At 39.9% G+C, this 19,320-nt stretch overlaps 1 protein-coding gene across 4 annotated transcripts in view; it reads right to left on the bottom strand.

Moving 5' to 3' along the window:
- Positions 1–674: 674 nt before the first annotated feature.
- LOC124112224 (AP-1 complex subunit gamma-1-like) overlaps positions 675–19,320 on the bottom strand; it is a 41,266-nt gene continuing 22,620 nt past the window's right edge. For all 4 annotated transcript variants that reach the window (XM_048398969.1, XM_046472236.2, XM_046472235.2 and 1 more), the window contains 16 exons: positions 13,808–13,903; positions 12,893–12,973; positions 12,677–12,775; positions 11,994–12,049; positions 11,544–11,657; positions 10,768–10,908; positions 10,346–10,400; positions 9,038–9,250; positions 8,739–8,866; positions 8,378–8,482; positions 6,674–6,836; positions 6,223–6,364; positions 5,422–5,505; positions 4,810–4,970; positions 4,534–4,632; positions 675–3,642 (listed from right to left, as the gene is read on the bottom strand). In XM_048398969.1, the coding sequence (XP_048254926.1) occupies positions 3,541–3,642; positions 4,534–4,632; positions 4,810–4,970; positions 5,422–5,505; positions 6,223–6,364; positions 6,674–6,836; positions 8,378–8,482; positions 8,739–8,866; positions 9,038–9,250; positions 10,346–10,400; positions 10,768–10,908; positions 11,544–11,657; positions 11,994–12,049; positions 12,677–12,775; positions 12,893–12,973; positions 13,808–13,903 (1,839 nt within the window). In that variant the 3' untranslated portion in view covers positions 675–3,540. The remainder of the gene's footprint in view (positions 3,643–4,533; positions 4,633–4,809; positions 4,971–5,421; positions 5,506–6,222; positions 6,365–6,673; positions 6,837–8,377; positions 8,483–8,738; positions 8,867–9,037; positions 9,251–10,345; positions 10,401–10,767; positions 10,909–11,543; positions 11,658–11,993; positions 12,050–12,676; positions 12,776–12,892; positions 12,974–13,807; positions 13,904–19,320) is intronic.

Raw genomic sequence — 19,320 nt, 5'->3', positions numbered from 1 at the left:
TAAAATCAGATCTTTTCGTTTTACTCCAAAACCTTTCTACGTGAAGATCTGAGGACACCTCCATACAAGGTTGTGCCAGTTGAGCTTTCTAATCAACATCGATGCTTACAGATTCTTGGTGCAAATAAGCATTAAAACCAGTATTATTGATTCTGATTGCTTGAGAATCCATGCATCCTTCTTTTAGACTACCCGTATGCAGTGCCAGTCAAAGTTTGATTCAACGTGTCCTCAAATTCTAACAGAGGAATCCGACTTTAATGCAATTCAAAAATGTATGGAATCGGTTTTCAGATTTTTCTCACAATATATCATCTGTTACTGGCAATTAATCCTACAATTCCCGAAAAAAGAATTTCCCAACATTGAGCATTTAACTTGTGGATAAATTCTTGTCCCCATATAAAGATTCTTCAAATTCCACATCAACATGTTAACCACCAATGAAATATGAATAAAGTTAAGCAAAAGTATCATTCCAGACCTTTAGCAGAGTGAGTGAGGTTGGTTTCACGTTGCTTCGGAGCAATATGACAGTTATTGGCTGCACATATTGTACCCATGAGGGTTACTCGAACCAAGTGTTCAACGTGACGAGCCAACGCTTTAACCACTCTGTTACCCAACCCTGACATCCCTTGCGGAGTTTGAAATAATAACATTGAACACTGGTGTATTTGGACATGAATTTTTATTTGGAAGGATAATAATGAACCATAGCTCTTCATCACGGTGGTGATTGACCACTTTGCACAGAAAAACAGTATTTTACACAGACAGGCTTAGTTCATATATACAGTCTTATCAATACTTCATCCGGTATCTACAAAGCACAGCTGAATTTTACAAATAGCAATTTTATCTGAATATGTACACCATCTTCCTGGTCTAGAACATGCATTCTGTGACAACAATAGCACAAAACAATCACAACAAAATCAATAGCCATATTTTACAGTCAGGTCTTGTTGGAAAGCAGGCCTGAAAGAATATAAATGGAACTTTAAAAAAGATTATGACAATATTCAAGGTTCCATGACCCTTAGTTTCAAAGTTTTAGGATCAATCTGCACAAATAATACTCATGATAAAAATAGTATTACCTTGGTGAGAAGACATTTTCTAGCTGGAAAATAAATAGTGATAATATATGAAAACATGAACCACTGCCTGTGTTGAACCTGACGGTATTGACTTTAATATGAAGAATGTGTAGACAAGGGTTGGAATGACATCATGAGATGATTTGATGAAATGCAGACATTCAGATCGACAAACAGCCGACTCAGAGGCCAACCAGGGACACATGCAGCCACAGAACAGGGATCTATCGACACAAAGCTCTTACCGGTTATAAAATAATCCAAAAGATAAGTCAGTATTTGGATAGGACAATCTTAATCTAAACCTTTCATGCTGTATCCTCAGTGCACTGAATGTCCTTTTGCTATATGGCTGAAATATTGCGGATGCGACGTCACATTTTCACTCATTCTTTAATGCAGGAAAGTCAACAAAGGTGAGATTGCACGATTCAGGATTCCTCCAGATAAATCCAAACATTTCAAGCACAGGACCACTTTTCTGCAACTCCTGCTCAAGGATAACTAACCCTATTGCAACAGTCCTAGAAATGGCAATGCTGAAAGCTGTCATGCATTGAGCAAGTGACATGCAACAGGAGACACTTCCAAGTAAACAAATGGATGGTAGTGTTTTTGCTACTGTCCTTTTGACTTACAAGGAAAGTCATTGGGTTTGAAGTACCTTACACCCTGTCAATGGATTCATTTGCCAAACCTGTTGCAACCCTGTTCTCTGCAACATAAGACAAAGTTTAAGACAGCCCCTCCATCAACAATAAATGGGTTCTAGACCAACATAATCAAACCAAGTCCTGTGTCACACAAAAGTCCTTAGTACAAGAGGCAATAATGTCCTCTTGTCACCAAAAATACTCTCAAAGCAACTTGCTGCAAAAGATACCATCAAAGCAACTGAACTGTCCTCCTCAGCATGAATCCTGAAAGACTCCTGAGGTGTCGATACATCTGTCCAATGGTGACCTCATCATATGATAGTACAAGACACATTGCTACTTGCATATCTTGGCTAAAGGCAGGGCATACTGATAAATACATTCTAAAGCTCATTCCAAACTGATGATGATCCCTTGCACAGCGGACACTATTTGCTTCTTGCCAAAGTTTTAATAAATGGGTGATTTTGTTTCCTTTGTGACCTTCAGACTGAGAGAAGTCTTTCATATTCATGCCTAACTTGCAAGAAAAGGTCTTAAAGGTGCACTCTGCTCAGTGGTCTGGTGCACATTTCAAGTCTCAAGGTCTCGAGACTGTAATTAAAGCTATATGCGAAACTGAGACACTGTGTGTGTCATACAGATAATAATTAACTGTGAGATTGATATACGCCAGAAAAATTAAGACAGTGAGTTTACAATGAAACAAATAAAACTAAATGGGACTGCCCATCTGCCCTAATCATAATCCCCCTTTAAGAAGCAGATTGAACCTAATAATAACTCAACATCTGTTTCGTCGCATGAAACTTAATTTCAGATCTAACATGCAAATCAACCATGAGAAACAGTAACCACTCACATCTATCCCTTTTCCTTCCACTCCAAAAGAGCAATTACCCAGATATATTGCCACAGTGACCCACGTATTATCAATCATAAATATGACGTATATAGGAATATTGTACAGTCAGTATTAGATCTTATGTACATCTTCTCCAGGCAGATTATATAAATTAAAGAATATACAAATATTTATTAATTACAATTTCAATCATGCATATTTTGATCTACTATTTGTTCTACTCAATGCCTTGGGTATTCCTACAATGATGGTGAATGAAGGCGTCACAGCATGTTGATGATGGCGAGGTGGGTGATTATACATCGGAGTTCACCAACAGACTTGCATGCACTGTTCGACTATAATCAATAGTATATACAAAATAAACACAAACTATGTGACAGAAAATACAAACGTTGCATTTTACTGTTCTGTGCCCATCTTGAAAACAAAAACAAAACATAAATATGTGATAGTTCTGTTCCATGTGCATTTCCTCTGTCCAAATTTCTTATAAATAAACATGTTCACAACAAGGCCGACGTCCGTAGCATGGAGCGAAGCATACAGGCTACAAATACTAAGATAAGATTTCAAACATACCTATAACGACATAGGTACCTGGTTCATGATTAACTGCTGAAGTCAGTGAATATCCACCAGTTGATCAGAGGAGTGGTTGACAGACAAAATTTAGCACTGCGAGATCTGATTAACATCAAATTATTAGCACACAATTCAGCTTGGCAGGCCCACAACATCAGATCTGCCTTGGAATTCAGTCACTTCCAGTTGTGTGTCAGTCCATCATGGAGAAACTGTCCCGGACTTGATTTACAGCTCCCAAGAACTCACTATACAAAACTTGGCATCCATGAAAGACTTGAAGCCATGACTGGGCAAACTTGTCATCTCTACAGAACAGCCAACCACTATGCTATTGCCATAGGCCTTGGGGAAAATTGGAAACTTCACCCATCTCTGTAATAGCATTTCCACTTTGGGTGTATGTCATTCGTATCCTCATTCGAAGGGCTTGCTGTAAAACAAGACGTAGAGAATAAGATTGTGAGGATGTCAGATGGGATAAGTTGGTCGACTTTTTTGTACATTGTGTAACATTGCACTCGGCAATATTCCAGCATTTTGATGACAGTCTGTAAATAATTGAGTCAAGATGACATTCCAGTGACTGACATCATGAGCATCAATCTACACAAGTATTGGATACAATGACATGCATCAACCAAGTCAGCAAGTTTGACCACCCGATCCCATTAGTCACCTTCCAGGGTAGAATAGGTCTTCAGCAACCCATGCTTGCTGTAAAAGGCGACTATGCTTGTCGTAAGAGGCGACTAATGGGATTGGGTGGTCAGGTACAGGACTTGGTTGATGTATGTCATCCTATCCCAATTGCATGATATCAATCACTGGATTGTTTGGTGAAGACTTGATTATTTACATACCGCGATCATATTGCTGGAATATTGCTGAGTGCGGCATTAAACAACAAACAAACACAAGTCGCCTCTTACAACAAGCATGGTTTGCTGAAGACCAATGTTACCCACAAAACACCCAGAATGGGCTTACACATTGTTCTCAATTAGTATGAGTGAGTGAACACTATAACCATCTTGACCACTGAATAGTCCATTCAAAAACCACCAGGTAGTGTTGATTAACACTACTTTGAACAGCATTTCAGTCATATTTCAACAAGTCTGCTTGATGTGGGAGGACGCAGGTATGGGTATGGTGCTGACAAACCAAGAAACTGGGATTCAAACCCATGATCATAGAATTGTGCCATATCTAAAGAATGTGACTCTTCATAGCGAAAAACAGGCATCTAAGACTGGGCCAACTGTGCCCTATCTACAACCTGAATCAGAAATGTGTTTGTTGGCAATGTCATTGCCCTGACCTTGGAGGGGTTCTGGATGCAGATGACTTGTTCCACAAACCCATCATTCATTGGTGGCAGAGCGTTACCCGAGGGCGACTGAAGTTGCAGCTGGAATGACTGCAAACAGAGAAAACATTGGATAATATAATGCACAGTATTTTCAATGCAATAAATCTATCCAGTAAACATATCCTGATCCGAATAATTGAAATATGGTCACCTGGGAGGAACTACTCAAAACAAGCTCCATACATCAATGCGTTATCCATGTGCTCAATAAACTATTTCACACACCTTTGGAACGGCTGCCTGGAAAACAAACTCTGAGATTGGAGTAGGAGAGGAGTTGGTGGCTTTCATGTTGATGATGGTGACTTCAGCTCGGCCTCCATCACGCTCACATTTGAACTCCAGGAGCAGCCCATTCTTGTTGAAAGCCACAATTGGCGGGAAGCCTGTTGAAATCAATGGTTTATGAGTATGGTTTCAAATAGCTTCCAGGTGTTTCATATCTATTTTAAACTAACACGAGGGTTCCTTGTGGAAGAGCACCATCTCTATAATGATCTGGTCAAGCGTGTGCTACGAAGAATGACAAATCAAGATCTGCAAAACGTTTTGGCAGTACAAGTTTACTCAAACACTGAGGATAATATGGACTAAATTTATCTGAATTGCTGTACTGAACATTTCTCAAGGACCCCTTTTTGTAGCTTGGAACCCCAATCTAAACTCTGGGCCCCCAACATAATTAAGCCAGGGTGCCGTTGTACAAAGCGATCGTAGCGCTAAGGTGATCGTAACTCCCATAGTTTAACACAGACTTATGACAGTCGTAGCGCTAAGATTGTTTTGTACAACAGCACCCTGGTTAATCCCTGAGTATGACAGTAAAGGTGAGAGTACCTGTGCCTCCATTCATCTGGTTGCTGAGGGGCTGCTGGGACGGCTGTATGAAGCCCTCCATGAGGTTGTTCTGAGGCACCGGCACTGCAACAACACAAGTCACAATCTTTTCACGTTAAATCAATGAGGCAAGCTGTACGCACCAAATCCTACAACAATACTAGATTTGCAACTCCAGTTGGTGATCATGTGACAATGACACACTAAAGAACAAAATGCTTACTGTCCAACTCATTGTCAAGTGTCCTAGATGTGAAGATCCACAGTTCTGTATGTCATTGTGACACCTTGATAAGTTTAGAAAGTGCTTTCTGTCCAACATCAAGTGTCCTAGATGTGAAGATCAAAAGTTCTGTATGTCATTGTGACACCTCGATAAGTTTAGAATGTGCTTTCTGTCCAACATCAAGTGTCCTAGATGTGAAGATCAAAAGTTCTGTATGTCATTGTGACACCTCGATAAGTTTAGAAAGTGCTTTCTGTCCAACATCAAGTGTCCTAGATGTGACGATCAAAAGTTCTGTATGTCATTGTGACACCTCGATAAGTTCAGAAAGTGCTTTCTGTCCAACATCAAGTGTCCTAGATGTGACGATCCACAGTTCTGTATGTCATTGTGACACCTCGATAAGTTTAGAAAGTCTACGTCCCCTGATTATAAGCTGTCTCTATACAATGGAGGTCAATTTGTAAGGATGTCCCGTGTCACATAATCAGCAGTAGTTAGACCCGCAGATCTAACAGACCAGAATATGGAACAAACACATTTGTGCAGAACTATTCCTCTGAAGATGTCCTTACCGGAGTTTGTTGGAGAGCTGATTGGCCCAAGGTCACCCAGAAGGTCAAGGAGGTCATCAACACCGCTGCTCTTTTCTGGCTCGCTTGTGATGTTGCCCGGACTTGAGATGCCATTACCCAGAATATCCAGAATATTGGCCGACTGCAATGTTGGAACATACACAGAACTATTCCTTTTCACTTTTGTCAGTATTGGAAACTAGGCCCATAGGATTAATAGAATACATAAATCTGAAAAACCAATGATACCAACTTTAAAAACACTATACATATGGACAAATAGGGAAATAACTTCCCGAAGAAAAAAACAAATCCTCTAATTTCTTTCATATTTCCCTACACACTGACCAGAATTTTCCACCAAAACATCTGTAAAGCAAGAAACCAAAAAGGTCTTCTCCCATACAAAGTATTGTCCACACCCTAGGCTGGGCTATGTGGTCGGTCCTACCTCTGTCTGTTGATTGTTCTGCAGGTTCATGGCATTGGTCCTTTCCACCATGTTGGTGTTGAGCAGGTCATCCTCCTCTGTGATGTTGGCCATCTCCCCGTTCTCCATCATGTTGCGACACTTGGCATGGTCCAGCAGAGGCATCCGCTCCAACAGGGCAGACCTGGAAGCACAGACAAGGTGAGGTGAGGTGAGGTGAGGTGAGGTGAGGTGAGGTGAGGTGAAATTGGGTTCAACGTCGCGTCCAAGATTATTGCACTTATATAGCGACGTGCATGTACGTGTATGTGTTTGTGTGGCTGCTTATACTAGTCCGGACTAATGCCGATTTATAGTGCTAGCTCACTGAGATACCATGCCGCAGTTTAACATGAATACCGCTCTCAGACACAGATTACTGACTCTGAGCCGACCAGTCCTTGTTTTAGCCCCTTACTGCCGAGCACAAGACAGGGTAACAACAAGTACCATCTTTTAACGTCTTTTGGTATGATGCGACCGTGGGATCGAACCCCGGACCTTCCACTCTCCGGGCGGACGCTCTACCACTAGACCATGGAGGCGGTTGGCACAGACAAGGAGGCAGGGTTAGTGTATGTTGTTTAATGCTACTCTCAGCAATAAAACAGCCATACAACGGCAGCCCATAAATAATCTGGTCCAGGCAATTGAGCAGGAATAGAAATTAACCAAGGAAAACTACTAGCCCCAAAAGTGATAACATGCAGCAGTACCCCAAAAATGTTTGAAATTCTTCAAGCCATTAGGATACCTTTAACATCAACAAAGCTGTTCCAGGCTAGCAGGCCAGTACTAAGGACTATCCCTGTCAAGAGATTATATTGTGAGCAATGATTTATGCTGTCAGAGTACGAGTCAACTCTCACAACCAGCATAGGTTGATTGGGGACCTACTAACCCAGAATCCCCACAGGATCTCAGAGTGAGCGATGGAGTATGGTTTTATGCTACAATATGGGCTTAACACATTGTACCCTAGAACTTCGACTTAGCTACCCCCCCCCCCCCCCCCCTTAAGGTTAGAGTGAACCAGTGACTGAGATGGTTTTAACACAACAGTATAGTATTCCAATTATATTATGATGTGTCAGCCTAGGAAAGCCTGAAACAATGCAGGTCTCAGTTGGTGAAACCCACGAGCACGGGTATGGTGCTGACAAACCTACAAACATAACCAGGGTGAACCGGGATTTGAACCCAAGGTCATAGGTTCCTTGCACGCTGAAGTGATGCAGCTCTACACAGCGAATTGGGGCACCTTGGATGACTGGGCCATCCATGTCCCCAGTTGGTGGAAAGTGAGCTAGAGATGGTGACAGCAAAATGAGTGAGTGAGTGAGTTGGGTTAAACGCCGCTTTTAACAGTATTACAGTTATATCACGGCATGTCAGCTTAATGTGAGGAAAGCCCGAAGTGATGCAGGCCTCAGACGTTTACTACTTTGGTGAAACCCACGAGCACAGGTATGGTACTGACAAACCTAGAAACATAATCGGGGCGAACCGGGATTTGAACCCACAATGATAGTTTTCTGGTGTGCCCAAGGGACGCAACTCTGCACAGGGAATTGAGGCACCTTAGACGACTGGGCCACCTGTGCCCCGGACATCAAAATGAGGCTATGGTGGTGAATGGGTCAAGGTAAGAGAAGATTGGCGTGATAAGGACTACACTAGTATTACCTCATGTGATCATGCTTATTGAAGAGGCAGGTGAACTCCACGGATCTCTGCTGCAGCTCCACATCAGTGTGGCTTCCGTACACCTCCAACACACGCTGGATGTTCCTGCAACACGTCAAATGCAACGCCTATAGAGTCAAAGATTATATTTCAAAGCCTATGATCACGTTTCACTAACACAGGGTGCTGCAATTTCAAGGAATATGGGCCTCAGCACAATATCTCTCCAAACATGTTGTGCACTTGTTTCAAGGGTTAAGGACCAAGGACCCCTGGCAATCTAATGAAGATAATCTGGCAATTTGCCCAATTTCATCAGCCTCATGCAATCATACATACAGTAAGAGGTGGAAAGACTTACGGTACAATGCGTGGGAGTCTGGAGCTGAGCTTCATGATGGCGGTGATGGCGTACTCCTTGGTGATGATGGAGGAATTACTGCCAGCCAGGATTTTCTCCAACACTCGCACCACATCCTCCTCTGTTGCCTGGCAACACATCAACATGGGGCCATTAATACCACACGTTACAAATCATTCCGATTTATATCATATATTTGAGCAAAATGGACACAGTGATGAGTACCTGAGCTCTCCCCCCCCAAACCAGAAATTACCTCATTTGAGTCAACAATCAGTTACTATCCAAGCACAACTCACATTCAATGGAGGCTCATCTTCAATGGTCTCGGAGAAGATCTGTTCACCATACTCTCCGATACACCAGGCGGCAACCTGCACTAGAGGCTGCTGAGATTGGTCATCTCGAATGGCCTTGAACAGCTGGACAGTTGTGTAGCCATGTAAAGACGTAGCCTCAGAAATCAGCTGGATCAGTGTGGACACAATTTCGGATCGCATACTGTTACCAGCCTGAAATAAGAGTTGGAAGATGAATCCTTGCCTTATATGCTACTCAATGTAAGATCAGGACACCGAGACCAGACCTAATGGAACAGAGCTCAGATTATAATTTATCGAAATGTGAACATATTTTAATATTGTTATATCACAGTGTAATTTATTGTTAAACAATGATTGTAACTGTATTACACTGTTTCTGTTGAGATTCAGTAGAAGTTCATTGAATTGTATTTGGACAATGATTAAATGTCAGGAATGTAGTAATGTAATCAGTGGTGAGGAAGTTATAATATTTAGATGCTCGAATTATCTTGAAACTTCCAGAATAGCATGTCAAATGTTATAAAAACATGTGGAACAGTCTGTGGTGTTCTAGTGACACTGGACTGGTCTAGCACTGTGTGGAAAGTGCAGGAAGATAATTAACTATATAAGTGGAGCATCCCTGTCTCATCTCATATTTCATCTGACATTACATCAAGACCAGTTTTAGTGTGAAGATCATTTAACCCTGGTTCCAGCCTAGGCCTATCTTGGAGGCTTTACCACTGATGCGGTGAGGTGATCATTATTCTTGTCATTGTCATTTCCACTGCTCTCACTTTTTATACTGCCATTGAATATTGTGCTTCCACTCTACTGTGTACTGCCATTATAATTGCTGTGCAGTAATTTGTATTGATATGTAAACCTAGTTAATTGTGTAATACAATTGTTGATTGTATACCATTTGTTGGTTGTTTGTTGGTTTCACACTAAGTTCTTTTTACATACAGATTTCACGGTTAACATATCGTTTCAATTTGGGAATCAACACGAAGCAGAAATTGTGTCATGAAAATGTTAAATACTACTTAATGTATGACAAGCAATCAGTATCTTTCAATCCCCACATGAACTCAAAATATTCCTAAGTTGAGTAGTGCAGTAATGATTTTGCTTGTGAGAGTAAACTGAGCCGTGGTACCTGAAAAAAATCTAAATCCTGATTCATTTTTATCCCAACTTATTCTGATTATGACACACAAGGCCTTCCATACTTTGACCTGATGTAGTACATGAAAAGAATATGATGAATAACCAGTGAAGGACTTGAACACTCACTGTTGTCAGAACTTTCATAACTGTGTCTATGTGCCATCTCTTGTTGGGTGCATATCTGCAGGGGAAAAATACTCAATATCACACACATCTAACACCTCATCATGCTCATTCGAAACAGTATACCAAATAACAAACATTTTGGGTATAATCCATAATTTCTGAAACTTTAAATAATGATCATATGAAAAACAAATATTTGTATTGTATATTGTTTACAAGGGAGCGAACAGGCGCCATAGTCAGCAATCTTACAGCTATATAACTTAATGATGGTTTAGGAGCATAATCAATATGTAACAAAGAAATGCAGAAAAGTTGTACTTTAAATAGCCAAACCTTTTAGACATGACAAACATGATAACGAGGACCAAATCTGCTCAGACTATTGAAATGAACTCTGGATACAAAAGCGTTATACTGACTTTGTGGCTGCCATGATGATGTTTGAGCAGCAGTCTGGCTTGAACTCTAGATCGCAGTTCTCCAGGAAGTGGAGGAGTTCTTTCATCATGCCACGCACATTGTTGGAGTTGATCAACGCAAACGACAACTCAACTGCACGTCTGCAACATGAGACAACATGACATTACATCCCAATTTACATAATTGCATAATTCGGTAATAAAAGAGTAGAACCTGGATGTGGAGTTATGCAGCTTTAAATGATATCCCAGTAATACCATGGCATAGGACACAAAGAAAAGGCTTCATACACCCATGTGGGGAATCCATGACAGTACAGTGGTAGAAACTAACAGCTTTAGTCCACTAGTCCTTATGAAGAAAACATATAGCAAAACCCTAAACAAAGGGGAAATTTCTACTCGTCCTTATGATACTTTAACTATTGGGCAGTTCGGCAAGGACTATATCAATTTCTAACACTGAAAGTATATCATAGTTTCAGAATAAAACAGATCTTCAGTGTTACCATGGTTACATGCAAACAGGATAACCACAGGGCTACCCCATGACCCAAAGAAAAACATCAGTGTGAATGGTAATGTTTGGTCACCGGAAGTTAAAAAGTGAAAACAGGCCAACACAGCACCAACTGTTAATTCCTGTCACTGTCACAACAACCCTGCACACTTAATTCTCCTGTCTACTCTATTTCCAAAAACACAACTTTGTGCATACATGTTCAATGTAATTTGTCACATTACTATGTTTCCATCATGATAATGTGAGAACTCACCTTCTAATGGAGATATCCGGGTCTTTGAGGCAGTCAACAATCGTTGTTCGATGTCTCTGTACCGCATTGTAATCAGCCTGCACGACTCGCAACAACGTGTTGAGGGCAACATACCTACAAAACAATATTGCCTGAAATATACTACTAAAATAAACTAAGAAACACACAAATTCTTTCATATTACTATAGTTAATCTAATAGTTAGATGAGTGAGTGAGTGAGTGAGTGAGTGAGTGAGTGAGTGAGTGAGTGAGTGAGTGAGTGAGTGAGTGAGTGAGTGAGTGAGTGAGTGAGTATGGTTTTACGCCGCTTTCAGCAATATTACAGCAATATCACGGCAGGGGACACCAGAAATGGGCTTCGGCGTGACTAGCGAACGCTTTAACCACAAGGCTACCCGACGGCCTCGCATCGATGTATGAGGTTGACTGAATGTAACTGTTCACTTACCTAATATTTTTATCATTATTTAGAAGGAATCTCCCCAGGATATTTACAGCAAGTACCTGCAAGACAAGAAAAGCAACTTCAGCACAAATTAAGTACAAACATATCACATAAGATCACAGCAGCAACCACTACAGTTGAGTTTTCGAGGAGAATAAAGGCTGTATGAACTGAGAAAGGATTTAAATGAGACAATTCCTTTGAAAAACATGTTATCTTTGTAGCACATTTGAACAACCTGTCGGCATTCTGGGTAAGAATATCGGTCTCCATCAACAAGAGGCGATTAAATGGATTGGTAAGGCATGGTGACTTGACTGATTGCATGTCAACCTATCTAAACTGTGTGGATTGATGCTCATGAAGTTAAAAACTAGATTTTCTGGCCCAGACTCAATTATTTACAGACCACCATCTCATAGCTTGGGCGGTGTTAAACAATACATAAATAAAAATAAAATAAACCTGGTGCTTTCAAAGAGAAAATGTTGACTGTTTCTTGAGTAAATAACTATTGAGTGAACTATCAATACACTGTTATTATGCATGGCCCTGGCAAGTGATAGGTAACAATCGCAATATATGGAATCAATAGTGTTTGTAATCGACAGTTTTGGTGGACTTAGCCTAATGAACCCACGAGTACTATCCACACTGTTGTGCGATTATCGCGCCCTTGTACTTACCCTCAATCCGGCTTCTGATTGGATGCCCATTATTGTCAGTACAATCTCGTACAGAATCGCATGTCCCACGTTCTTACTTGTATCTGTGTTCGTGGCAACCTAGAAGAGAATATTTGAAGGGGATTATTATAACATGGACATATTACACACACTTTGCCGTCAATACCATACGATCTCCAAAAATAAATAACACAGCTGTTCTTGTTAACTTCTTACCTGTGCTAGAATATCATTCATTGTTTCACTGGCCTCTGTATCGCTTTTACCCAGAATTCTCAACAAGCGCAATATCTTCACCTGCAAGTAAAGCAGAACAAGCATTACTAACACACTGTACATACATTAAAGCTTTGTATTGAAGGATGTAGGATGGGGTAACACTATAATTTCTCAGGATTGTGAAAGATCTGAAGGAAAGTCTTCTATGACTGACGTAAGGTGTGAAGCCACTTCTAGCATTCTTTCAGCCCTATAATGGCCATGGACACCAACTGCCTTTACACATTAAACATTCTTCATTGTATTGGGTACTGGGTATCCTGGCCCCACAGGGAGACAAGCATGATGAGCACCGAGACCCATTGGGTACTGCATGGATTTATCCAGGATTTTAAACTAAGTGCCCATGGCAGACAAATTGAGGAAAATATAATCCTTATTCTGCTCATTAAAGTTCTTGATTTTCTTAAATTCAGCAGTATTTTACCACTGTATTTCAAAATTGTACGGAATAATTGAATATAAGAAAAAGCATGAAGACCTCTTCCTATTTACTTGAACCTGTTATCAGTGAAATACATTCTCATAACAAAGCCATAATATTAGTTATATATATCATAAACATGAATTGGAAAATTAGGAATTTTTAATGCCATTTGCTCCAGATTTGGGGTCGAATATCGGCCTCTGAGCAAGTCTGGACAAATCAATGTAGTGTGTACCTATTCTCCCTGGAAGGCCAACAGGGAGACGAGCATGGGAAACTTTGGGACCTACTCTGCCCTTTCTTCCCATAATGAGACAAGCACTGGCCAATTTTACCCCATACTTCCACATGGAGAAAAGCATGGAACATGGGGGACCGATTCTGCCCCAGCAACCCCTGGTGTGGTTCTACGACTGTTACCATACCTGCAGGTAGGGGTCGCTGACTCCAGACACGTCATGTTCTGGGGAGTAGCCCGCCATGATGAGGTTCTTCAGTATTCTGACTAGCTGGGGCACAAGCTGGAAGAGAAACAACAGCCAATAGACAACACAATCTACCCACCTGTCCCCACCTGCAGCAATCAACATGCTGTAGACACCAACGTCAACCTTCGGACAATTGGATTGCTTTGTTTTAAGACCTTAAAATCTTTGTGGAAGCATGATAAAGTAGCACACTAACATAAAACAAACATGTAAATAGATCTTTAGAATTGAATATAAATTGGACAAAATCAAAGTCTGCCATGCATGTATATTTTTAACAATTTCCCATTGAGAAACAATTTATCCTTTACAAAAAATTCAAAACATACTTCCTTTATAACAATTTATCCTTTATAATCAATGACTGATTACTTATTGCAAATCCTGTGGTAGATGTTATATATATTCATCCACAAAAACAATATAACCACACACACTAGCTGTTTGTGTGATCAGTTTGTAGCAAGTACTTGCATCAATAAGACATGACTGAATACCGTTATGCACATACATAATGTGTGAGTTGGGATAACGCCGCTTTGAACAGTATTCCAGTTATAAACATGGCATGTCAGCTTAATGTGGGAGGAAAGCCTGATGTGATGCAGTGATGGTAAAACCCACAAGCATGGGTACAGTGCTAACAGACCTAGAAACATAATTGGGGTGAACTGGGATTTAAATCCACAGTCATCTATGCAATTATGCCCAATGATCTGTGGCGCCTCAGATGACTGGGTCATTCATGCCTCGGAATCTGTTCAGATTATTGCGTCTGTTAACATTATTCCATGGTAGAAGACATCAAGAATAGGCAATGCACCCATGGGGGAAGTTCAAACCCATCTTGGGTGTAACAAAGAAATGCTATAACCACAAGGCTGCCCCACACAAATTGAGAGAAACATGCTCCTATAAATAGGAGTCTTAACAGAGAGACGTGTAATACATCAGCTTCCTCTATTTTCAACAAGTAATATCTACCAAGTTTGGCAATAACCTGGCCAGATAACTACTCTGGTGGTTAGCATTACTTTACATGTTAAAAAACCAAAATGCTAAATCTGACATAACGACACTGATTTTACCAGTCATGTCAATTGAAAACACACAGATCAACGGCAACAACCTCACCAACAAGAACATGGAGAATTTCACCCAATAATGGTGCAAAATGAATATCGTGTTACATATCACATTGCACTTCAAATATGACTGGGGGCACGGGTGGCCCAGTCGTCTAAGGTGCCGCAATTCGCTGTGCAGAGTTGTGTCCCTTGGGCACGCCAGAAACCTATGATTGTGGGTTCGAATCCCGGTTCGCCCCGATTGTGTTTCTAGGTTTGTCAGCACCATACCCGTGCTCGTGGGTTTCAACGAAGTGGTAAACGTCTGAGACCTGCATCACTTTGGACTTTCCTCCCACATTAAGCTGACATGCCGTGACATAACTGGAATACTGCTGTTAAAAGTGGTGTTAAACCCAACTCACTCACTCAAATATGACTATACTCAGTTGGCACTAGTATTGCTTGAAATTTTCTCCAACTCAAGTATCGCAATGTTTTCATACATGGCACAGGTGGAGCGAGACACCTAATATACAGGACATATACAATGTTACAATGCAGCTACATGTCACTCAGCAATTGATGGACACTTATTCTGAAATCAATCATATTGCTGTAAACCCTAATATACTTTACTACTCAACAGTTGTTAAGGACCACACCTTTGATGATTATTGTGGTTCTTAATAGCAAAAGTTGAGTTGTATACTATGCATCTCTACACAGGTGACCAACCATGAGATAAGGGACCATATGGGTGAAAAATCACATTTTGACTTTTCATTATAACTACAGGATCTTTGGAACACAAAAATACATTTCACAAGCTTCAAGTCATTTTATTACAGAAGTATGTTAGGCCAGGCTTTTTTTATTTTTAGGATTATGGATTTTTCAGCCCAAAGTCCATAGTTGGAGAAGGGGGGAAAAAAAGAAGAAAAGAAAGCCATATGCATTTTTTTAAAATGCAGAATGCCTCTGGCATACCTTATGAACATATTCTGTGCTCAAAAGACCGCCATTTGTGACGATAAAGCCCCTTGTAACAATAAAAATTCTACCACTTACAACACGGACAATTGTCAAGAGAGGCTATTCATGTTCGGCTTTGAGATCAACAAAGATCGATCATGTAACTCTTTACTAGTTTACAACGGTATATTCATATGTTTTTTTATTAAAAGGTGATGATCACAAATAAAATAACTGACTACGTGGCTATCGGCGGGGAAAAAAAAAAGGAAATGAAATTATTATTTTTTACATTTTCTAAAATATTAGAGTCGGCGGGTCCGTAATCTGAAAAATATAAAACGTCGAATGTCTTTATGACATCATAGCACAATTGTATCTGAGCACCCATCAGGTCCCTTTCTCCTGGTGGGTCACAAATAATGAGCATGAAAATCAGAGACAATAGTGTTTGTTTGTTGCTCAATGCCACACTCAGCCATATTCAAGCTATATGACAACGTCTTGTAACTTCTTTGATAGGCATTTAGAAGTTGGAGTACTAAGTAAGGATAAGAATTTATGGATGAACAAGTTGTTCATCCATAAATTCTTATCCTTACTTAGCCTCTTGTAAGTAATTGAATCTGGACCAGACAATCCAAGGCCTGGTACTGTGAGCCATTTGAAAGCAGTTTCAAGCAAAAAGCATTGTGAAAAACAGGAGGGTCGGGGAAGGAAGGTGTCACATGAATTTGAAACTGGACAAAAGGACACAACTACTTTCATCAATATTCTCTAACTGTTACATGTCTGAAAAGGCCATTTTGCCCTCTCGTCCCAAATACTAGGGTTGTGTTTAAAGGGGTTCAAGATGTATCGTAATGGGGTCATGACATCCATAGCAAGAGTTATTGTGTGTAACAGATAGAATCTTAGTCCTGTTTTACGCGTTATTAATGTCTACCTTTGCTGATGTTATTATGTTGGATTTATTTATTAAAGAGAGATCTTTATTATAAAAAATAATATTGCAGTATTGTAAAATTATTCATGATGGATTAATTAAATGACATGCTTCACCAAGGATGTAACTGATTCCAATTTCCAATATTAACTAAAGTCTGGAAGGTAATTTAAGGTACCGACGTTTACTACAATATCTGAAAAACTTTCAGACTCCAGTCAAAGTTGGTATGAGATCAAAGATGGTGCATGAATAAAAAAATCTGTCTATTTAGCTATCACTATCTTTCATCAACAACCAGACCTGTTACAATGAATGCCCGTTCCACCGTGATGAACAGGTCTGGTTACTGATGAAATATAGTGATAGCTAAATAGACAGATTTTTTATTCATGCACCGATTGTCTTTAAATGTTATATCCAGTTATGTATGACTGTTTAATAATCTCATACCAACTTTGACTGGAGTAGGTCCAATAGTTTTTCAGATATTGTAGTAAAAGTCGGTACCTTAAATTACCTTCCAGACTATACACAGGTTTCTTGTGGGCAAACCCTATTGTACCCATGTAAGGTACTGACAGTGGAGTTTGTGCAAGACCAGAAAATGCTTCCACCACCCTATGCATACAAGGCATACAACGAAGACAACAATTCATAAACATGCAAAAATTATCAAAGAATAATTTCCTAATCAAATCTTGATACAAGTATCAACTTCTCATAATTAGCAAACTAAAGGGGTGATACATAAGTTAAACTCTTAAAACATATCTCCATTGTGACAGAGATTGCATCTGAAATCATGCCTTTATTCCGGTCATATCACTGTAGCCTGTATATTATTGATTCTTGGCCAGGACATTTAGTGGTGCAGGTGCAACAAATCACACCATCGTGTCATGATGACACACAGAAAGGTCATGCCACACTAATCTAATGTTTTATTCATGGATGAGGGTTCCCATTAAGCTAGAAATTGTAACATCATTTGTTTAAAGCACAACCTCGAGTTTCAACCTAGACATACTGTCAGAAAACTGTGTTGAACATGCTGAATGTTTGCAGTAGCATTAGTATTAGTGTTGTCAAGGTGACAGCAAACAAAGTACTGGCAATAGATGGCTTAGTATGAAGTTCAACCTCAAACATCCTGGTTTAATTTCATTAAGTGTGACAGTACATTGCCAAACACATCTTTGATTATCCAATTCGTTTTATCTCCATTCTATTATGATATAAATATTGAAATGATGAATGATGATGATGAAATAAATGATGAAAATAATTGAATCTGGACCAAACAATCCAGTGATTGACATCCCACGCATCCATCTACTTTGACATGCATCAAGCAAGTCGGCAAATCTGACCACCTGATCCTATTAGTTGCTTCTTACAACAAGCATGAGTTGCTGAAGACCACTTCTAACCCAGATCTTGAGTGTGGTGATGGCGAATGTGTCCGGGGTATTTATCACAACTGAATAAAGATATTACCCTGGATACTTGAGGATGTGCCAACCATGATGGGCAAGTTACAGTAGGGTTGTACTAACCGACTGTCTTGATGTGATGTGTATCATTGATAACATCATCATAAGATACATAATACTTAGTAAACCTGAACACCAAAGATGGCATACTTACTTAACAGGATATATTCATGAGCCAGTGTTCATTTCAGAAACTGGAAAAGTGGGGCCCAATGACCCCTACCTATCGAAACATTGGGGACAAGTCATTGACATGGATAGGAGATCGTAAAATGAAAGCATAAAGCTGATTAGGCCTAGCAATGTATGGGAGAGAATTCTCATACCGGAAGTGATTATTTCAGCCATTCAAAACACACTTTACATTTCTACAATCAATTCATTTGGAACATATCGCTAAACCTAACATTATCAAGACTAACTAAAGACTTTCGAGGCTATGACAAGGGTTAGACCTAAACACTAGCCTAGTCGCCAGCCCGAGGCAAGTACAATATCCTGCAGTCTAGAACAAATTTCCCAACTTCCTGTTTTAACGTTAAATAAGGGCATTTTATCTTTACCCGCGCTATTTAATCTTTTTAGTTTAGTTCTAACAATGTGAGATAAATGATAAATGAATTAAAATCTTTAAAACATGTTTACTTCTGATCTTGACAAAGGTCAATAAAACTAAGGGTTGAATTAAATGTCCTTTAGTTTGTTTTTTTATGTTGTGTCCTTTGGGTGCCGTGATATGTATTTGTTTGTGCCATTAGGAATTTTGTGTGTACAAGTCCAAAGAGCCGCTTTCTGAAATGAACACTGACGAACTGATAGCGTGAAGAGAAAGACTTAGAACAAAATAGCTAGCAAGTGCTAACAAATGACAAGCCTTGAATAAGCAAATTACAAACTGGCTAAAGTTGTTATGATAAAGCAGGAATCAGCAGTTAGTAGTTAGTTAGCAAAACCTTTTGATACAAA

This window comes from Haliotis rufescens, unplaced genomic scaffold (genome assembly GCF_023055435.1).
Source record: "Haliotis rufescens isolate VD_foot unplaced genomic scaffold, xgHalRufe1.0.p SCAF_19, whole genome shotgun sequence".
In the NCBI taxonomy this organism is placed as follows: domain Eukaryota; kingdom Metazoa; phylum Mollusca; class Gastropoda; order Lepetellida; family Haliotidae; genus Haliotis; species Haliotis rufescens.
The sequence above is the reverse complement of the archived record's forward strand: the minus strand, read 5'-3'. Positions and strand labels throughout refer to the sequence as shown.